General features: G+C 39.5%; 1 protein-coding gene across 17 annotated transcripts in view; it reads right to left on the bottom strand.

Moving 5' to 3' along the window:
• Window positions 1-2,545: 2,545 nt before the first annotated feature.
• The window catches only part of CMKLR2 (chemerin chemokine-like receptor 2), a 55,206-nt gene continuing 37,740 nt past the window's right edge, over window positions 2,546-20,011 (bottom strand). For all 17 annotated transcript variants that reach the window (XM_043910272.1, XM_043910278.1, XM_043910276.1 and 14 more), the window contains one exon: window positions 2,546-4,090. In XM_043910272.1, the coding sequence (XP_043766207.1) occupies window positions 3,002-4,069 (1,068 nt within the window). In that variant the 5' untranslated portion in view covers window positions 4,070-4,090 and the 3' untranslated portion in view covers window positions 2,546-3,001. The remainder of the gene's footprint in view (window positions 4,091-20,011) is intronic.

The raw sequence follows: 20,011 nt of genomic DNA, 5'->3' as shown, positions 1-20,011 counted from the left end.
TAAAAGACAAGAGAACCAGCAGAGACATGGAAAGGGAGTGGCATCTTTAAGAAACCCCAATGCCAAGGACATAGATTTCCAATGTTTCTTCACTGGCACACTGGAGTCATCTCTTTTCTCTCTGAACAGGCTACACTCTTCTTGGCTCTCTTATAGTATTTTTCCAAGCCAGGCTTCAGCAATACATGAACTGTGAACTTCCAGATGTTCAAGCTGGTTTTAGAAAAGCAGGGGAACCAGAAATCAAATTGCCAACATCCGCTGGATCATCGAAAACGCAAGAGTTCCAGAAAAAACATCTATTTCTGCTTTATTGACTATTCCAAAGCCTTTGACTGTGTGAATCACAATAAACTGGGGAAACTTCTGAAAGAGATGGGAATACCAGACTACCTGACCTGCCTCTTGAGAAACCTGTATGCAGGTCAGGAAGCAACAGTTAGAACTGGACATGGAACAACAGACTGGTTCCAAATAGGAAAAGGAGTATGTCAAGGCTGTATATTGTCACCCTACTTATTTAACTTATATGCAGAGTACATCATGAGAAACGTGGGGCTGGAAGAAGCACAAGCTGGAATCAAGATTGCCAGGAGAAATATCAATAACCTCAGATATGCAGATGACACCACCCTTATGGCAGAAAGTGAAGAGGAACTAAAGAGCCTCTTGATGAAAGTGAAAGAGGAGAGTGAAAAAGTTGGCTTAGAGCTCAACATTCGGAAAACTAAGATCATGGCATCCGTTCCTATCATTTCACGCCAAATAGATGGGGAAACAGTGGCTGACTTTATTTTTTTGGGCTCCAAAATCACTTCAGATGGTGACTGCAGCCATGACATTAAAAGACGCTTACTCCTTGGAAGGAAAGTTATGACCAATTTAGACAGCATATTAAAAGGCAGAGACATTACTTTGCCAACAAAGGTCCATCTAGTTAAGGCTATGGTTTTTTCAGTAGTCATGTATGGATGTGAGTTGGACTATAAAGAAAGCTGAGCACCGAAGAATTGATGCTTTTGAACTGTGGTGTTGGAGAAGACTCTTGAGAATCCCTTGGACTGCAAGGAGATCCAACCTGTGCATCCTAAAGGAGATCAGTCCTGGGTGTTCATTGGAAGGACTGATGCTGAAGCTGAAACTCCAATACTTTGGCCACCTCATGCGAAGAGCTGACTCATTTGAAAAGACCCTGCTGCTGGGAAAGATACAGGGCAGGAGGAGAAGGGGATGACAGAGGATGAGACAGTTGGATGGCATCACCAACTCAACTGACATGAGTTTGGGTGAACTCCAGGAGTTGATGATGGACAGGGAGGCCTGGCGTGCTGCAGTTCATAGGGTTGCAAAGAGTCAGACACGACTGAGCGACTGAACTGAACTGAATAGTATTTACTACTGTCTATCTTGCTTTAGGATTGTTCTTATCCAAGTTTACTCTCGCTCTCTATAAGTACCTTATTCATCTTGTGTGCATGCTAAGTTGCTTCAGTCATGTCCAACTCTTTGTGACCCTATGGACTGTAGCCAGCCAGGCTCCTCTGTCCATGGGATTCTCCAGGCAAGAATACTGGAGTGGATTGCCATGCCCTCCTCCAGGGTATCTTTGCAACCCAGGGGTCAAACCCACATCTCTTAGATCTCCTGTATTGGCAGGCAGGTTCTTTACCACTAGGGACACCTCTTGACATCCTTCAAAATATCTATCTACTGAAGTTTTATATAACTCTTAGTCATCTATTTGCTAAAGGGATAAATGAATAGAAGTCAAAATACTATTATAGTCTTAAATGCAACAGATTTGCATCATGAAAAGGTTGCTGACTTGAAGGTATGCTTTATTGGTCTTACACTGTGGTCTATATAAATATAGAAATAGAAAGTGGAAATATCATACATGCTTCCTTTTCCTGAAATCTTTCTGATATTGGGCTGGCCTACCTTTTATCTGGATGTCAGTGGTTCATGTTTATAGCAATCTTATACATATTTGCACATATCTAGAACTTTCCAGAAACCTTTATATAAACATTTATATTTATAATATTAGTGTAGGGGTTTAATTGGGCATATATCCTAATTGAGAGATGGGGTCTATGTCCCCTCTCCTTGAATCTGACCTGGCTAGTGACTGCTTTGATCAATAGAGTACAGTGGAAGGGTGCAGTGTCTTGTCATAACCGTTAAGAGAAATGGAAGTTTCCACCCTGGTCTCTTAAAGCCCTGTATTACCCTAAGTCTGGCTTCCCTGAGGTGCCATGCTGGAATACCCATGTGAAGAAAGAAGAGGAGAAGATACAAGAAACGAGGGGAGGAGAAGAGGGGAAGGGGAAGAAGGAAGAGGAGAGGAGAGGGTGGAAGGGAAGAGAGCTGCTCGGCCCATCCAGCTGAGGCCCCTGATACTGTGAAACAGAGAGACGAACCTCCCCTCTGTGCCTTGTTTAAATTCCTCATTCTCAGAATCGTGAGAGATAACAATAATAGTTATTTTCTAGATTTTGGGGCAGTTTACCAAGCATTCATAGTTAACTGGAACAAAACCTACTATAATCAATTATCACTTTAATTCATAAAGGCACGTATACAGATTACATGAAATAAAGAAATTAAGTACATATGTTGCATTTTAAGAATAAGTCTAATAGGTTACTTGTGCAGAATTAAAGTGAGCTTAAGCACACCTACTTTTATATTTTTGAAATCAATCATACGTTTAATATTAAAATTTAGAAGTTTTAAAAAGTCATTAAAATTAGAAAAGTAATGCTGGTTAATCCACTATGGTATAATTAACAAGAATAAGATAATTTAAGTTGCTGAAAAGAAAAATGAAGATCCTTATTATGTTTTATATCTAAAGAAAAATAGGGTGCCAATAAAATTACCAAAAAAATAAAAATAAAAAGATACAATCAGCTCTATGTCTTGGAAGCAAATAATCTGAAAGCATGTCAGGGGAACCACACAAAGGTTGTGTGGTGATAGGTGGGAGGGCAAGAATTCACTGGGCTGTTTCCAGGAGACTCAGGTTCTTGGTTTCAGAGTTCCTGAGCTGTTCACTCAGGGTGCCTGAACAGCTCACCTCCCACAGCGTGTATTTTAGTATCTCAGCCACTGAGGCCCGGAAGCGCGCTTGAAACTTCTTACTAATCAGGACGTAAAGGATGGGGTTCAAGCAACTATTGAGGAACGCCAGGCCGGTGGAGAGGGGGATGCCAGCCTGTAGCATTTGGTAGAAATAGCTATTGTGGTGAATCGTGAGTTCCCAAATGCTAAACAGGTGATAAGGAGTCCAGCAAATCAGAAAGGCCATGACCACAGCCAGGATGGTCCAGAAGTGCTTACTGGAGATCAGGATGCTTCGCTTCTTCACCTTGAAGATGAGGCACAAGTAGCAAATGCTCATTGTTAGCAGAGGGAGGAGGTACCCAACAATAACTTTCACCCAGGTCAGAACATGATGCCTCATCAACCTGAGGTCCACATCATGCTCGTGGAAGTTATTATAGCAAAGAGTGTGGTTATTCAACTCCAGAGTGTCCCGGAAGTACAGAGCTGGCCCACCAACTAGTGAAGCCAAAAGCCAAACAACTGTAATAACAATCAGAGAGTTCCTGAGGGTTCGGTACCGGTGAGATAAGACAGGGTGGATCAAGTAGATATAGCGGTCCAGGCTTATCACCATCAGGAAGAAGACACTGGCAAACATGTTCAACTGGGCAATGAAGGAATTGGCCTTGCACAGCCAGATGCCGAAGGGCCAGTGAAAATTCATGGCCACATAGGAGATGTACAGAGGCAGGAAGAGAAGAAAAATGAAATCCGCGATGGCTAGATTGAGGAACCAGAGAGTGGTGACTGTCTTCTTCCACTTGAATCCCGTGAACCAAATGACGGTGGCATTTCCTGGGATGCCCAGGACAAATGCCAAACAACACAGCACCAAGGAGACCCAGTGAATGGCTCCCAGCTGTGCTTTCTCCTCTGAATCGGTCTCTGGGGAGTAATACTCCAGGGCGTAGGAGTAGTTCTCAAAGTCTTCAAATAGTGTCTCCTCTAGATCTTCCATGATCTTGCAGAATGAACAAATCTATGGAAGCAAATTTAAAAAGAAAGAAAACAATTTAAAAAAAATTTATTTATAGAAAACAGCTTATAAAAGAAGAAATGTTTAGTAAATAATAAAGGACATAAGGATAAAAATACCTTATCTTAATAGGCACTAATAACAATTTAGGGACAAAAGGGAGACATAACTATAGAAGTAGAGATTTTGTATGACCCCCCTCCTAGAGTAATAGAAATAAAAACAAAAGTAAACAAGTGGGACCTGGTTAAACTTAAAAGCTTTTGCACAGCAAAGGAAACTATAAGCAAGGTGAAAAGACAACCCTCAGAATGGGAGAAAATAATAGCAAATGAAACAACTGACAAAGGATTAATTTCCAAAATATACAAGCAGCTCATACAACTCAACACCAGAAAAACAAACAACCCAATCAAAAAGTGGGAAAAAGACTTAAACAGACATTTCTCCAAAGAAGACATACAGATGGCTAACAAACACATGAAAAGATGCTCAACATTGCTCATTATTAGAGAAATGCAAACCAAAACTACAATGAGATATCACCTCATACCGGTCAGAATGGCCATCATCAAAAAGTCTACAAACAAGAAATGCTGAAGAGGGTGTGTAGAAAAGGGAATGCTCTTGCACTGTTGGTGGGCATGTAAATTGATACAGCCACTATGGAAGACAATATGGAGGTTCCTTAAAAAACTAGGAATAAAACCACCATATGACCCAGCATGTACCTAGGCATGTACCCTGAGGAAACCAAAATTGAAAAAGACACATGTATCCCCTTGTTCATTGCAGCACTATTTACAATAGCTAGAACATGGAAGCAACTAGATGTCCATCAACAGATGAATGGATGAAAATGTTGTGGTACATATACACAATGGAATATTACTCAGCCATAAAAAGGAACACCTTGGAGTCAGTTCTAATAAAGTGGATGAACCTAGAACCTATTATACAGAGTAAAGTAAGTCAGAAAGAGAAAGATAAATAGTGTATTCTAACGTATATGTATGGAATCTAGAAAAATAGTACTGAAGAATTTACTTACAGGGCAGCAGTGGAGAAACAGACATAGAGAGTAGACTTACAGACATGGGGAGAGGGAAGGAGAGGCTGAGCTGTATGGAAAGAATAACATGGAAACTCACATTACCATATGTGAAATAGATAGCCAAGGGGAATTTGCTGTAGACTAAGAAACTCAAACAGGGGCTCTGTATCAACCTAGAGGAGTGGGGTGGGAAGAGATGGGAGGGAGGGTCAAAAGGGAGGAAATATATGTATACCTATGGTTGATTCAGGCTGAGGTTTGACAGAAAACAACAAAATTCTATAAAGCAATTATCCTTCAATAAAAAAAATTTTTTTTATCATTTTCATATGTTTTTTTTTCTTTTTTTTTTTTTATTATTATTATTATTTTTTTTTCCAGTGGGTTTTGTTATACATTGATATGAATCAGCCATGGATTTACATGTATTCCCAATCCCGATCCCCCCTCCCACCTCCCTCTCCACCCTATTCCTCTGGCTCTTCCCAGTGCACCAGGCCGGAGCACTTGTCTCATGCATCCCACCTGGGCTGGTGATCTGTTTCACCATAGATAGTATACATGCTGTTCTTTTGAAATATCCCACCCTCACATTCTCCCACAGAGTTCAAAAGTCTGTTCTGTATTTCTGTGTCTCTTTTTCTGTTTTGCATATAGGGTTATCGTTATCACCTTTCTAAATTCCATATATATGTGTTAGTATGTTGTAATGTTCTTTATCTTTCTGGCTTACTTCACTCTGTATAATGGGCTCCAGCTTCATCCATCTCATTAGAACTAGTTCAAATGAGTTCTTTTTAATGGCTGAGTAATATTCCATGGTGTATATGTACCACAGCTTCCTTATCCATTCATCTGCTGATGGGCATCTAGGTTGCTTCCATGTCCTGGCTATTATAAACAGTGCTGCGATGAATATTGGGGTGCATGTGTCTCTTTCAGATCTGGTTTCCTCAGTGTGTATGCCCAGAGTGGGATTGCTGGGTCATATGGCAGTTCTATTTCCAGTTTTTTAAGAAATCTCCACACTGTTTTCCATAGTGGCTGTACTAGTTTGCATTCCCACCAACAGTGTAAGAGGGTTCCCTTTTCTCCACACCCTCTCCAGCATTTATTGCTTGTAGACTTTTGGGTAGCAGCCATCCTGACTGGAGTGTAATGGTACCTCATTGTGGTTTTGATTTGCATTTCTCTAATAATGAGTGATGTTGAGCATCTTTTCATGTGTTTGTTAGCCATCTGTATGTCTTCTTTGGAGAAATGTCTGTTTAGTTCTTTGGCCCATTTTTTGATTGGGTCATTTATTTTTCTGGAATTGAGCTGCAGGAGTTGCTTGTATATTTTTGAGATTAATCCTTTGTCTGTTTCTTCATTTGCTATTATTTTCTCCCAATCTGAGGGCTGTCTTTTCACCTTGCTTATAGTTTCCTTTGTAGTGCAAAAGCTTTTAAGTTTCATTAGGTCCCATTTGTTTAGTTTTGCTTTTATTTCCAATATTCTGGGAGGTGGGTCATAGAGGATCTTGCTGTGATTTATGTCGGAGAGTGTTTTGCCTATGTTCTCCTCTAGGAGTTTTATAGTTTCTGGTCTTACATTTAGATCTTTAATCCATTTTGAGTTTATTTTTGTGTATGGTGTTAGAAAGTGTTCTAGTTTCATTCTTTTACAAGTGGTTGACCAGCTTTCCCAGCACCACTTGTTAAAGAGGTTGTCTTTTTTCCATTGTGTATCCTTGCCTCCTTTGTCAAAGATAAGGTGTCCATAGGTTCGTGGATTTATCTCTGGGCTTTCTATTCTGTTCCATTGATCTATATTTCTGTCTTTGTGCCAGTACCATACTGTCTTGATGACTGTGGCTTTGTAGTAGAGCCTGAAGTCAGGCAGGTTGATTCCTCCAGTTCCATTCTTCTTTCTCAAGATTACTTTGGCTATTCGAGGTTTTTTGTATTTCCATACAAATTGTGAAATTATTTGTTCTAGTTCTGTGAAAAATACCGTTGGTAGCTTGATAGGGATTGCATTGAATCTATAGACTGCTTTGGGTAGAATAGCCATTTTGACAATATTGATTCTTCCAATCCATGAACACGGTATGTTTCTCCATCTGTTTGTGTCCTCTTTGATTTCTTTCATCAGTGTTTTATAGTTTTCTATGTATAGGTCTTTTGTTTCTTTAGGTAGATATACTCCTAAGTATTTTATTCTTTTTGTTGCAATGGTGAATGGTATTGTTTCCTTAATTTCTCGTTCTGTTTTTTCATTGTTAGTATATAGGAATGCAAGGGATTTCTGTGTGTTAATTTTATATCCTGCAACTTTACTATATTCATTGATTAGCTCTAGTAATTTTCTGGTAGAGTCTTTAGGGTTTTCTATATAGAGGATCATGTCATCTGCAAACAGTGAGAGTTTCACTTCTTCTTTTCCTATCTGGATTCCTTTTACTTCTTTTTCTGCTCTGATTGCTGTGGCCAGAACTTCCAACACTATGTTGAATAGTAGTGGTGAGAGTGGGCACCCTTGTCTTGTTCCTGATTTCAGGGGAAATGCCTTCAATTTTTCACCATTGAGGGTGATGCTTGCTGTGGGTTTGTCATATATAGCTTTTATTATGTTGAGGTATGTTCCTTCTATTCCTGCTTTTTGGAGAGTTTTAATCATAAATGAGTGTTGAATTTTGTCAAAGGCTTTCTCTGCATCTATTGAGATAATCATATGGTTTTTATCTTTCAATTTGTTAATGTGGTGTATTACACTGATTGATTTGCGGATATTAAAGAATCCTTGCATTCCTGGGATAAAGCCCACTTGGTCATGGTGTATGATTTTTTTAATATGTTGTTGGATTCTGTTTGCTAGAATTTTGTTAAGGATTTTTGCATCTATGTTCATCAGTGATATTGGCCTGTAGTTTTCTTTTTTTGTGGCATCTTTGTCTGGTTTTGGAATTAGGGTGATGGTGGCCTCATAGAATGAGTTTGGAAGCTTACCTTCATCTGCAATTTTCTGGAAGAGTTTGAGTAAGATAGGTGTTAGCTCTTCTCTAAATTTTTGGTAGAATTCAGCTGTGAAGCTATCTGGTCCTGGGCTTTTGTTTGCTGGAAGATTTCTGATGACAGTTTCGATTTCCTTGCTTGTGATGGGTCTGTTAAGATCTTCTATTTCTTCCTGGTTCAGTTTTGGAAAGTTATACTTTTCTAAGAATTTGTCCATTTCATCCAAGTTGTCCATTTTATTGGCATAGAGCTGCTGGTAGTAGTCTCTTATGATCCTTTGTATTTCAGTGTTGTCTGTTGTGATCTCTCCATTTTCATTTCTAATTTTGTTAATTTGGTTTTTCTCTCTTTGTTTCTTAATGAGTCTTGCTAATGGTTTGTCAATTTTGTTTATTTTTTCAAAAAACCAGCTTTTAGCTTTGTTGATTTTTGCTATGGTCTCTTTAGTTTCTTTTGCATTTATTTCTGCCCTGATTTTTAAGATTTCTTTCCTTCTGCTAACTCTGGGGTTCTTCATTTCTTCCTTCTCTAATTGCTTTAGGTGTAGAGTTAGGTTATTTATTTGGTTTTTTTCTTGTTTCTTGATGTAAGCCTGTAATGCTATGAACCTTCCCCTTAGCACTGCTTTTACAGTGTCCCATAGGTTTTGGGTTGTTGTGTCTTCATTTTCATTCATTTCTATACATATTTTGATTTCTTTTTTGATTTCTTCTATGATTTGTTGGTTATTCAGAAGCGTGTTATTTAGCCTCCATATGTTTGAAGTTTTAACAATTTTTTTCCTGTAATTGAGATCTAATCTTACTGCACTGTGGTCAGAAAAGATGACTGGAATGATTTCAATTTTTTTGAATTTTCCAAGACCAGATTTATGGCCCAGGATGTGATCTATTCTGGGGAAGGTTCCGTGTGCACTTGAGAAAAAGGTGAAGTTGATTGTTTTGGGGTGAAATGTCCTATAGATATCAATTAGGTCTAGCTGGTCCATTGTGTCATTTAAGGTTTGTGTTTCCTTGTTAATTTTCTGTTTAGTTGATCTATCCATAGTTGTGAGTGGGGTATTAAAGTCTCCCACTATTATTGTGTTACTATTAATTTCCTCTTTCATACTCGTTAGTGTTTGCCGTACATATTGCGGTGCTCCTATGTTGGGTGCATATATATTTATAATTGTTATATCTTCTTCTTGGATTGATCCTTTGATCATTATGTAGTGTCCTTCTTTGTCTCTTTTCACATCCTTTATTTGAAAGTCTATTTTATCTGATATGAGTATTGCGACTCCTGCTTTCTTTTGGTCTCCGTTTGCATGAAATATTTTTTTCCAGCCCTTCACTTTCAGTCTGTATGTGTCTCTTGTTTTGAGGTGGGTCTCTTGTAGACAGCATATATAGGGGTCTTGTTTTTGTATCCATTCAGCCAATCTTTGTCTTTTGGTTGGGGCATTCAACCCATTTACATTTAGGGTAATTATTGATAGGTGTGGTCCCGTTGCCATTTACTTTGTTGTTTTGGGTTCACGTTTATACAACCTTTCTGCATTTCCTGTCTAGAGAAGATCCTTTAGCATTTGTTGAAGAGCTGGTTTGGTGGTGCTGAATTCTCTCAGCTTTTGCTTATCTGTAAAGCTTTTGAATTCTCCTTCATATCTGAATGAGATCCTTGCTGGATACAGTAATCTAGGTTGTAGGTTATTCTCTTTCATTACTTTCAGTACGTCCTGCCATTCCCTTCTGGCCTGGAGGGTTTCTATTGATAGATCAGCTGTTATCCTTATGGGAATCCCTTTGTGTGTTATTTGTTGTTTTTCCCTTGCTGCTTTTAATAAATAAAAAAGAAGTAGAGAATAAATAAAAAAGAAGTAGAGATTTTGTAAATGAGAGAGAACTATGAAAAAAATACTTGAAATATTTGGCAAAATGTTTCTTAGAAAAAAATGTATTCTTCCAAGACGGACACAAGTAGAAACAAAACCTGAATAGACCTACAATCATTAAAGAAATATCATGAATTAAAACATTTTTTTCCAGACTTTCCTGGCAGTCCAGTGGTTAAGACTCCTTGTTCCCAATGCAAGGGTTTCAATCTATGATCAGGGAACTAAGATCCCACACGCCACACAGTGTGGCCAAAAAAAAAAAGAAGCATTCTTTTTCATGTTATGAACTAGAAATAGTATATTTCTTGGTAGGACTTGTGATTAACACTCTAAGTGTCCAAGTCTTTGTGGACCTCAATTTTGCTATAATCATTCTCAAAGCTGTGAAAGTTTATTTTTGTAAGATATTCAGTAAGTGCTAAATTAAAATGATTCACACTATAGGTGCAATTTCTATGTTCATAATGTTTGCAGGGCTGACTCGAGAGAATCTAACATTCAAGTACTTATTAAGTTCTTATCAGGTATTATTTTATGGAAGATGCAATAGAAAACAGATTAACATTTATGTGTGATGATTTCAACCTCTTTATTTGTATCCATGAACCTGTTTACAGAGAAGAGAAGGAGACGCAGACATAGAGAATGTGGACACAGCAGGGGAAGAAGTGGCAGGGAAAAAGTGAGAAAGCAGCGGTGATGTATATACACTATCACGTGTAAAACATATAAGCAGCAAGCTGCTCTATGCCACAGGGAGCCAGCCTGGCACTGTATGGTGACAGAGAGAGATGGAATGGTGGGGGGAGGGAGGCTCCAGAGAGAGAGGCTATATATATAACTGTGACTGATTCACACTGATGTACAGTGAGGCCACTACAACATTGTAAAGAAATTATTCCTCTAATAATAATAGTAAAAGACTTCTGAAAAAAAAACTTTAGTACTCTGACTTCTTAAGATCTGGACAGAGTTCCACTTGCTTCCTTGGCTCACCACCTGGATGTCACAGGCAAGCATTAGAGATTTTGACCCTATTTGGCACTCCTGGATGTTCTGATTCTGTGTTTATGAATTCAAATATGTTCATCAGAATTATATCAATATGGAAGACTTTTCAACTAAAAGATACATTTTGGAATGAACTTGACTATGACCACTTAATTTATACATTAACTTCCTATAGAGTGCATTTAAGGGAAAGGCTACCCACTCCAGTATTCTGGCCTAGAGAATTCCATGAACCGTACAGTCCATGGGGTCACAGAGAATCAGAAAAGACTGAGCGACTTTCACTTTCAAACTTTATTTAAATTATTATTGTACTGGTATTTCTTTGTTTTGAATTTAAATTCTTTTCTACATTACAACAAAGATTTACTATTCAGTTTTATTTTGCTTATTTTATCTATACCAAATGTTATCTATTATAATTTCATCCAAGGTAAATTTTCTTCTGTGGTCTCTTTTTTCTTTCCTGCTATCAAGTCTAGTTTCCTGGGCTAAGAAGACTTAAATGTCAGTTTTTCAACCAAAACAAAGCTTATTGGGTACAATTCTGGCTTCATCAATTAATTTTGCTATTTCTATCTGTAGTATTCAAAATCAAGTAGAAAAAATACTAGTAGGTATAGTCATCTCATGGAGCTATAATCACTAATAGGGCAGATATATAAGATTTGAGATTATAGTAGAGTTAGAATGAAGAGGTCAAAACATCTTGTATTGCTCACAGCCATCTCAAGCTCAGTTTGACCAACACTGAATTCTTCATCTTATCTAAATTCATTTGAGGAATCTAACTGAGCATAATAAACTAAAGCAATTCATTAGCATCTTCCCAAACCCAAACTCAGCCAACTTCTCTTTATTTTTCATTATTCAGCTCAAATGCCACCTTTTCTTGGAAACATTTTCTAACATTACCTCCCCTCAGATAATTATATTAATAATACTTAATAATAACAATTATCATATGCAGTAGCCAGTGCTGTCAGGGATTTCCTGGATGCTAGGCATGTATGATCTAATTTGATTCTTGAAAAAAATCATGTAAAAGTGCATAAGTACTACTATTTTCCTATTTACAAGGAAAAATACTGAAGCTTTGAAAAGCTTAGTGACTTTCCTAGTATCACGGCAACCTATAATTGGAGAGTCGGAATGGAAACTCAGCTCCATTGAATGCAGATCCTGAGCTCTTAACCATGTGACATTCCCCTCTTCTGTCTCACTGCTCTTACTGTACTTAATACGTTATGCTTTCATTGACTTCTCTTTGATTTCTGCTCTCCCAAACTGTGAATTCCTCAAGAATGAGTGTCATCTCTGGACCCCACAGTGCTTAATACAGGGCTTAAGTTGCTCTGTCGTGTCTGACTCTGTGACCCCACAGAATGCATAGCTTGCCAGGCTCCTCTGTCCTTGGGGATTCTCCAGGCAAGAATACTGGAGTGGGTTGTCATGGCCCCCAGGGGATCTTTCTGACCCAGGGCTCGAATCTGGGTCTCCTGCATTGCAGGCAGATTCTTTACCAACTGAGCCACCGGGGAAGCCACCTTTTTGGTGCCTGTGACCTATTCTTTAGGCTGTTAGCAATCCTGAAGCAAAATGGCCTGGAATCACCTTACAAAATCCAAAAGAATGAGTAGATGGAACCTCATTCCCCAAACAGAGAAGCCATTGGAGGACCTCTAATTGCACACAGAAGGAAATGGCAACCCACTCCAGTACTCTTGCCTGGAAAATCCTACCACTATTTTCACCAAGTCAGGAGCTGTCACTGCTGACCCTGGTGGGCCAGAATGGTCATAGGGTCTGCTGAAGGATGCCAGCCACCCTTCTTCCCAATTCTCTTGGGGCAGGAGAATTACCTTGAGGATGAGTGATCTTTCCAAACAGAATCCCTTCAAACAGAAAGCCCTGTTCCAGAGAAACTGCTAATCTTCCAGAAAGCAGATGCTTAGGTTAGATGCAATGACCAGTTTAGGCTTGGAGAAAGATCTTCAAGAGGAGCTGCATCCTGCCCAGCTGAAGCCTTCACAGGACATATAAGCTAGGAATTCCCCTGTGACTTACAGCAGATGTGTTTGTGTGTTGGTGATGGTGAGAGGGAGGAGTGGGATGGAGAAAAGAGAGAAGTAATGCAGAATTCAGAGACTACCCTACCAAGTCCTTGGCTAGACAGTTAACCCTTGAGGACATGTTCTTAATTATATGCCTCGCTTGTATTGGGTTGGCCAAAAAATTTGTTCAGGTTTTCTGTAACATCTTACTAAAAACTCAAATGAATTTTTTGGCCAACCCAATACTTTGCTTTACAGTTTACAGGTGCCTCCAGATTGAATTAAGTTTCCAAATATCTAAAGGCTAGCTTTATTAGTTTCCTAGGGCTGCTGTAACAAACTGCTCTATGTTGAGTAGCTTAAAATTACAATTTTTTTGTTTCAAAGTCTGGAGAAAACTTATCTAGGTGTGGGCAGAGTCATTTCCTTCTGAGGGCTATCAGTGACAATCTGTTCCATGTTTCTTGCCTGGATTCTGGTGATCTGTTGGCAAACTTTGGAAATCCTTGGCTTATATATACAATAAGATGTTTAGACCTCTTGATTCAATGCCGGTGTCAGGCCTTCCCCTACCCTCTTTCTCTTCTTATTGGCTGAATGAGGATGCAGTGATGAGCCATTATATACCAGGTGGATGAGGAAAACATGATGGTTCACAAGATAGAGGCCTGGGTGCCTGGATGATCTCATGGAGCAGTTTTTGCCATTGACTGTGATGGGCTGGTGAGACTTGTTTTATAAGGAAATGAGGAGCAGATCTAGAGTTGTAATAGACCTATGTGACTTGGGCAGAGCTAAATGACCTCTGCCCTTTAACTCATAATTTAAATATCACAAGGGCAGGTAACTTTAATGGTCCAAATTGGGGAGATAATGGGATTTGGGTGAGCCAAAAAACAGTGGACTTCCTTTCAGAGGAAAGCAGCTACTCAATTCCAGCCGACTGTTTGCATGTGGGAAATGAGGGCTTAGTGTTGCCAGAGTTTTGGATGAATGGATGAAAATTTATACATATATACATACACACACACACATATATATTTTAAGGTATTTCTTTTATTTATTTTTTTGGCCATGCCTTGCAGCATGCTGGATCTTAGTTCTCCCCCAGGGATTGAACCTGTGCTTCCTGCAGTGGAAGTGCAGAGTCTTAACCACTGGACCTCCAGGGAAGTCCCTGAATATCTGTATTTTTAATGTGAAAAGTTCCCAATTCCTAAACTACTGTTTTAAAACAAAATACTTGTGGGCCATATTCAGCCCAGCTATAAATCTGTGACCTCTGCGGGAGGCAAACTCTTTGAAGACTCTGAGCTTTTCAACAGTGAAGGAGAGGAGGCTATATGTTAAATGGAGATAGAAACTCTGAGTTGGCCTCTGAGAATGACTCGCCCCTTGGTGCCCATGAGGCAACCATAAGATTTAATGCTACTCAGGGCCTCTCCACAGACCCTCATTTTAACCTTCTCCAAATTGATATAAGAGTTGAGATAACTCTTATTTTCTCGAGGAAAAAAGATGCTATGGACAAGTTCCTGACTTTACTGGGTTTCTGTTAGAGTTACTAAGGAGGACCCTGATAAGAAAGGCAAAACAATGGATCATTACCTAGAACCAGAGCCCTTCCTTGGAGCTGTAACAAAGCTCCTGGTTCTCAAAAGGGAATGATGAGTGAATTCCCTGATAAATGACCCTCGTCCTGCTTTCTGCCATCTCTGGCCGACCACTATTTCCCTGCCTCATCACTGTTCTCATTCTCATAGCTCAGGCCTTTCAACTTCCACCTGTGAGCTCTGCTCTGCCCCAGACTTGGACTCAGCTATATTTCTTGTTTGAAGTGTAACTTGGCAGCCATCCTGATCCATGGTTCTATTTCTACTTCATTCTCTGGTTTGAATAACTGGGTTATTGCCTTGTTCCTAGTCCTTACTCCAGGTTCCAGCTTTGGACTGCTATACCTTCGGTCCTCCAGAGAACACTGTTACCACATTTCCATCATGCTATTCCTCTCCTCTCTAGGAAGATTCACACTTCTCTCCCAACCTTGGTTAGACTGTCCACTTACCATCCCAGGTGTCAGTGCTCTGACACCAATTCCCATTCTCCATCACTGCCACAATCTATACCTGTGGATCCCAAACTGGGGACAACTTTGCCTCCCAGGGGATATTTGACAATATCTAGAGACACTGTTGATTGTCACAACAAAGGATGGAGGATGAAAGGGAAAATGCGGCTGCTATCTAGTGGGTAGGGACCAGGGATACTGCTAAGCATCCTAGAATATACAGCCCCCCACAACAAAGAATCATGCTGCCCCAAAAGTAAAGGATGCCAAAGTTAAGAAACCCTCATCTACACACGCTGGGCTCAGTCTGAACTCCTTTCTTCTATCTCCTGCTGCTGAATCTGCTCTTTATCCATGGGCACTCTCACCTTAGAGTCCTGGCTTGGCCTGGTCCACTCTACCCCACTAAACCAACTGCGCTTTGTAGAGACTGCAAATGTATTTCATTTAGTTGAAAAAGTGTTTAAAAAAATGTATGCTTGATGTCAATGCTAATATTAAACATTAATAGACTTTACAAAAATAATTGCAATTTCTAGCTTCTTTGGAAAATGTAGATCATCTGGTAACAGCGGACCTGTACTTCCTATAGCAGCAGCTGCATTCCTCTTCAGGCAAGGGATGTATTCTCTCATTTGCCATGGTCACCACTTCTAAATCACTCATTTATGACACTTTCCAAAATGCTGTCAACACTTGAATATGCAATCTTTGCTAACATTATGCTTTGTATATAGAAAGAAATAAAATTATTGAAAAAATAAAAGCTATACACATGTGAGAATGCAAATGAACTATATGATAATGAAATCTCAAGAAAATACCTGCAATCTCAAAGTAAAAATGTAGTCTACAGAGAAAGGATATTACCTTGGGCATTTCTGCCAATTTAAATTTAAGGCCCTATATTTAAGAACAAGTATTTTTAAACTTTTAAAAAACTGATATTCAAGCAACTATATTCCAATAAAAATTCTAAAAAAAAACCCCTGACATTCTGCTGTATCATCAAACATACTGTGTTATACTTATCTATTTATTCTAGATAAGAGAGAAAGAGCAAAAAGAGATAGAGAAAGAAAATATGGGGGAATTTTTCTTCAGTTTCATCATGTATATACACACATACAGGGCTTCCCAGGTGAGGCAGTGATAAAGGAACTGCCTGCTAATGCAGGACATACAAGAGATGTGGGTTTGATCCCTGTGTTGGGAAGATCCCCTGGAGGAGGAAATGGCAACCCACTTCATTATTCTTTTGGAAAATTCCACAGAGGAGCCTGGTGGGCTACAGTCTTTGGGGTTGCAAAGAGTTGGACATGACTGAGCACATATACATGCTACATACCATACGCACACATATGTGCATATTTAGGCACATAAAACTTTTTCTGTTTTTGAGAAGAGGAGATGTGAATGAAGACTCAGATGAAACTGGAGGGATGTCTGAACAATAAAAAAAATGCTGGCTAGGTAGTAACCAGAAATGAAGATGCATAGCAGGCCAACTTAGGTCTTTAAATCCAGATTTATGCAGGCAGAGTCTTTATGCCTGAGCCACCAGGGAAGTCCTGTATATATGTACATGCATTTAATTAATATTATTAACATGATGATATTATACTTATTAAACTTTTTTAGATCATAAAAAATAAATAAATAAATCCAGATTTAAAGGAAACATTCACATTCATTAAACAGGAAAAATGAAACTCTCTTGGCTGGCCGTGGCTTTCCATTGAGACGTCAAATATTTTTCTCCATTTGGAAGTGCACAAAACATCGCCAAGATGGGTCCTTTTGACTTGACTGAAAAAGAGGAAATAGCTACTGTATTTGTCTTAAACCATATGTACTGCTGAAAGGCGAATAAATAATTCTGACTGAAATAAAGACTTATACAGATCTCCATGATCTTAAATCTTTTGAGTAACCACTTAAGTGAGTGCCAAGCTGTATTGTGGACATGAATATAGAAAACGTCCACCTGAGTCCATTAGAAATGTGTGAAAAATGCTTGGTGTGGAGCAAAGTTCAGAGAAACACCCCTTGAAGTTTGTGGTTTGGTTTCCAAAGAACGTGGAGGGGCATGTTTACTGCAAGAATTCAGCTGCTGTGGGGAACCAAGTTGTCACATTCCTGGGTGACAGTTACATTGACACTCAAGTGACAAATATTTACTTCTGGAGCACAGAGCAGTCTATTGAATTAAGCAAATTGGTTTCTGATCTATGCAGACTTAATAGATGGTAAAGCTGAAACTCTCTCCTGAATAAACAGATTTCACTGCCAGAGTTCTAGTAGAAAAAATAGTGATAAACATTCTATAAAATCCAGATGATCTGGGGAAAGAACATCTGGTAGAAATGTGTATCTTTAAACATTTAAGTGTGGTTTTAAATGAGACTTGACTGTAGAGGGAAACATTTAGTTTATTTACCTTGACAAAACACAAAGATTCCTTCTGGCAGAACATTTGGTGAATACAAAGGGGTTTAATTTAGTTTCATATTGTTGAATTAGATGGGTTGTCATGGATCACTGCAAAAATGTATACCCAACAGAATTTTAAGAAAATTTGGAGTCTAATCTGCTTCAACCATATAGAAGGTTTTGATGTTGTTGACCATTGTCTGCCTGTGTAGAATTTCCCATGTTGTTGTTATTGTTTAGTCACTAACTCGTGTCTGACTCTTTTGCAATCCCATAGACTGTGGCCCACCAGGCTCCTCATGTCCATGGGATTTACCAGGCAAAATACTAGAGTGCGTTGCCATTTCTTTCTCCAGGGAATCTTCCCCATCCAGGGATTGAACCCATTGGCAGGTGGGTTCTTTACCACTGAGACACCAGTGAAGCCCCAGAATTATCCATTTACCCTGATAAAGAACTCAAGAATGCATCTCCTGTGAAATATATCTCCCATGAAAACTATAGGGGACCTTGAGGGTATCTATACCCTGCTTCTGATTGAATGACAACAATAAGCAGAAAGAATCAATGGACATGAGAGAGAAACTCTTTGGTGTAAACCAAAAATCCATCAATCAGCAAACATATGTGATCAGCAAACTGTATCTCTCAAGAGCTGTCTACTTAGGGAGGAGACTTTGTTCAAAAGTGTGTGTGTGCGTGTGTGTGTGAGAGAGAGAGAGTGAGAGAGTGGGGGAGAGTTATTTGAGGTCATTGCTCAATATTTTTCACTCACTATCAAACATAAACAGTATACCACACCCCAGTTTGTGCTCAAGATGTTTGGCACCAGCAGAATATTTTGTTGCCCTTTGGAAAAATGATCTCCACTTGGAAGGTGCTGGGACAGAGCAGTATTTTATAAAGATTCCCTGTTTATTAACCCAAGAGAAGCAAGGGAGTTTTAAATGGAAATTGAAGGTTGACTGTGATATTGATGGTTAAATGGTTATTGTTGGATTTCTCCTTTCCACCCCAAGCTCTGGCAGAGCCTATCCTTGAATAAGAGGCATCTAGCCTATCTGTCGGAGAAGGTGATGGCAACCCACTCCAGAACTCTTGCCTGGAGAATCCCATGGATGGAGGAGCCTGGTAGGCTGCAGTCCATGGGGTCGCTACAAGTTGGACACGACTGAGTGACTTCACTTTCACTTTTCACATTCATGCATTGGAGAAGGAAATGGCAACCCACTCCAGTGTTCTTGCTGGATAATCCCAGGGACGGGGGAGCCTGGTGGCCTGGCGTCTATAGGGTCGCACAGAGTCGGACACGACTGAAGTGACTTAGCAGCAGCAGCAGCCTATCTGTAGCTCCCATGTCATTTATTCCTTCGTGCCACACATTAAGACAAATGTTAATATTCCTTATTAGGAAAATGGACATATTAGGATAAATGGAAGTGTTTTGGTTTGACTGGAAAAGACACAACAAATCAAGGGAATGTTATGGTAATGAAGGCCTTTGAAAGTCATGCCTAAGTAGTTAAGATTTTATTCCATTGTGAGTTGGGAGCAAATAAAACTATTTGTAGTAATGAGTGTCATCACTGAATTTTTGTAAAGATCATCTGGAGGCAGCTTGGGACATATTGACACACTTGAGGTCAAAGACGGAAGGGCCCCTTGGCAGTGAGAGTTAGAATGGAGATGAGGGAGACATATTTGAAAGACATTCATTTAGGAAATTAATAGAATCTTTTAGGAAGCTTAGCTAAGCTAGGGTAACACTCACAATAACTTTTTATTGACTTGGCATTGAAACTCAGCCCTGGATTTAAACACTAGCCTATTTCAAGGATTTCCCTGGTGATCCAGTGGTTAAGACTGTGCTTTCACTGCAGGGGGCATAGTTTGATCCCTGATAGGGGAATTAAAAGGCTTCCTAGGTGGCGCTAGTGGTAAAGAACCTGCCTGCCAATGCGGGAGATGGAAGGGATGTGAGTTCAATCCCTGGGTCAGGAAGATCCCGTGGAGAAGTGCATGGCAACCCACTCTACTATTCTTGCCTGGAGAATCCCATGAACAGAGGAGCCTGTGATCCCATGGGGTCATAAAGAGCCAGATATAACTAAAGTGACTTAGCATATAGGGGAACTAAAAACCCACCGATCATAAAGAAATGAGGGTAGGAACCCTCTTATGCTGTTGGTGGGAATGCAAATTAACACAGCCACTATGGAGAACAGTATGGAGATTCCTTAATAAACTAGGAATAAAATTACTATACAACCCAGCAATCCCACTACAGGGCATATACTCTGAGGAGACCGTAACTGAAAAAGACACATGTACCCCAATATTCGCTGCAGCGCTATTTACAATACTGGGACATGGAAGCAACCTAAATGTCTACTGACAGATGAGTGGATAAGGAAGTTTTGGTGCTTGTA

This window comes from Cervus elaphus, chromosome 8 (assembly GCF_910594005.1).
Source record: "Cervus elaphus chromosome 8, mCerEla1.1, whole genome shotgun sequence".
NCBI lineage: Eukaryota > Metazoa > Chordata > Mammalia > Artiodactyla > Cervidae > Cervus > Cervus elaphus.
The sequence above is the reverse complement of the archived record's forward strand: the minus strand, read 5'-3'. Positions and strand labels throughout refer to the sequence as shown.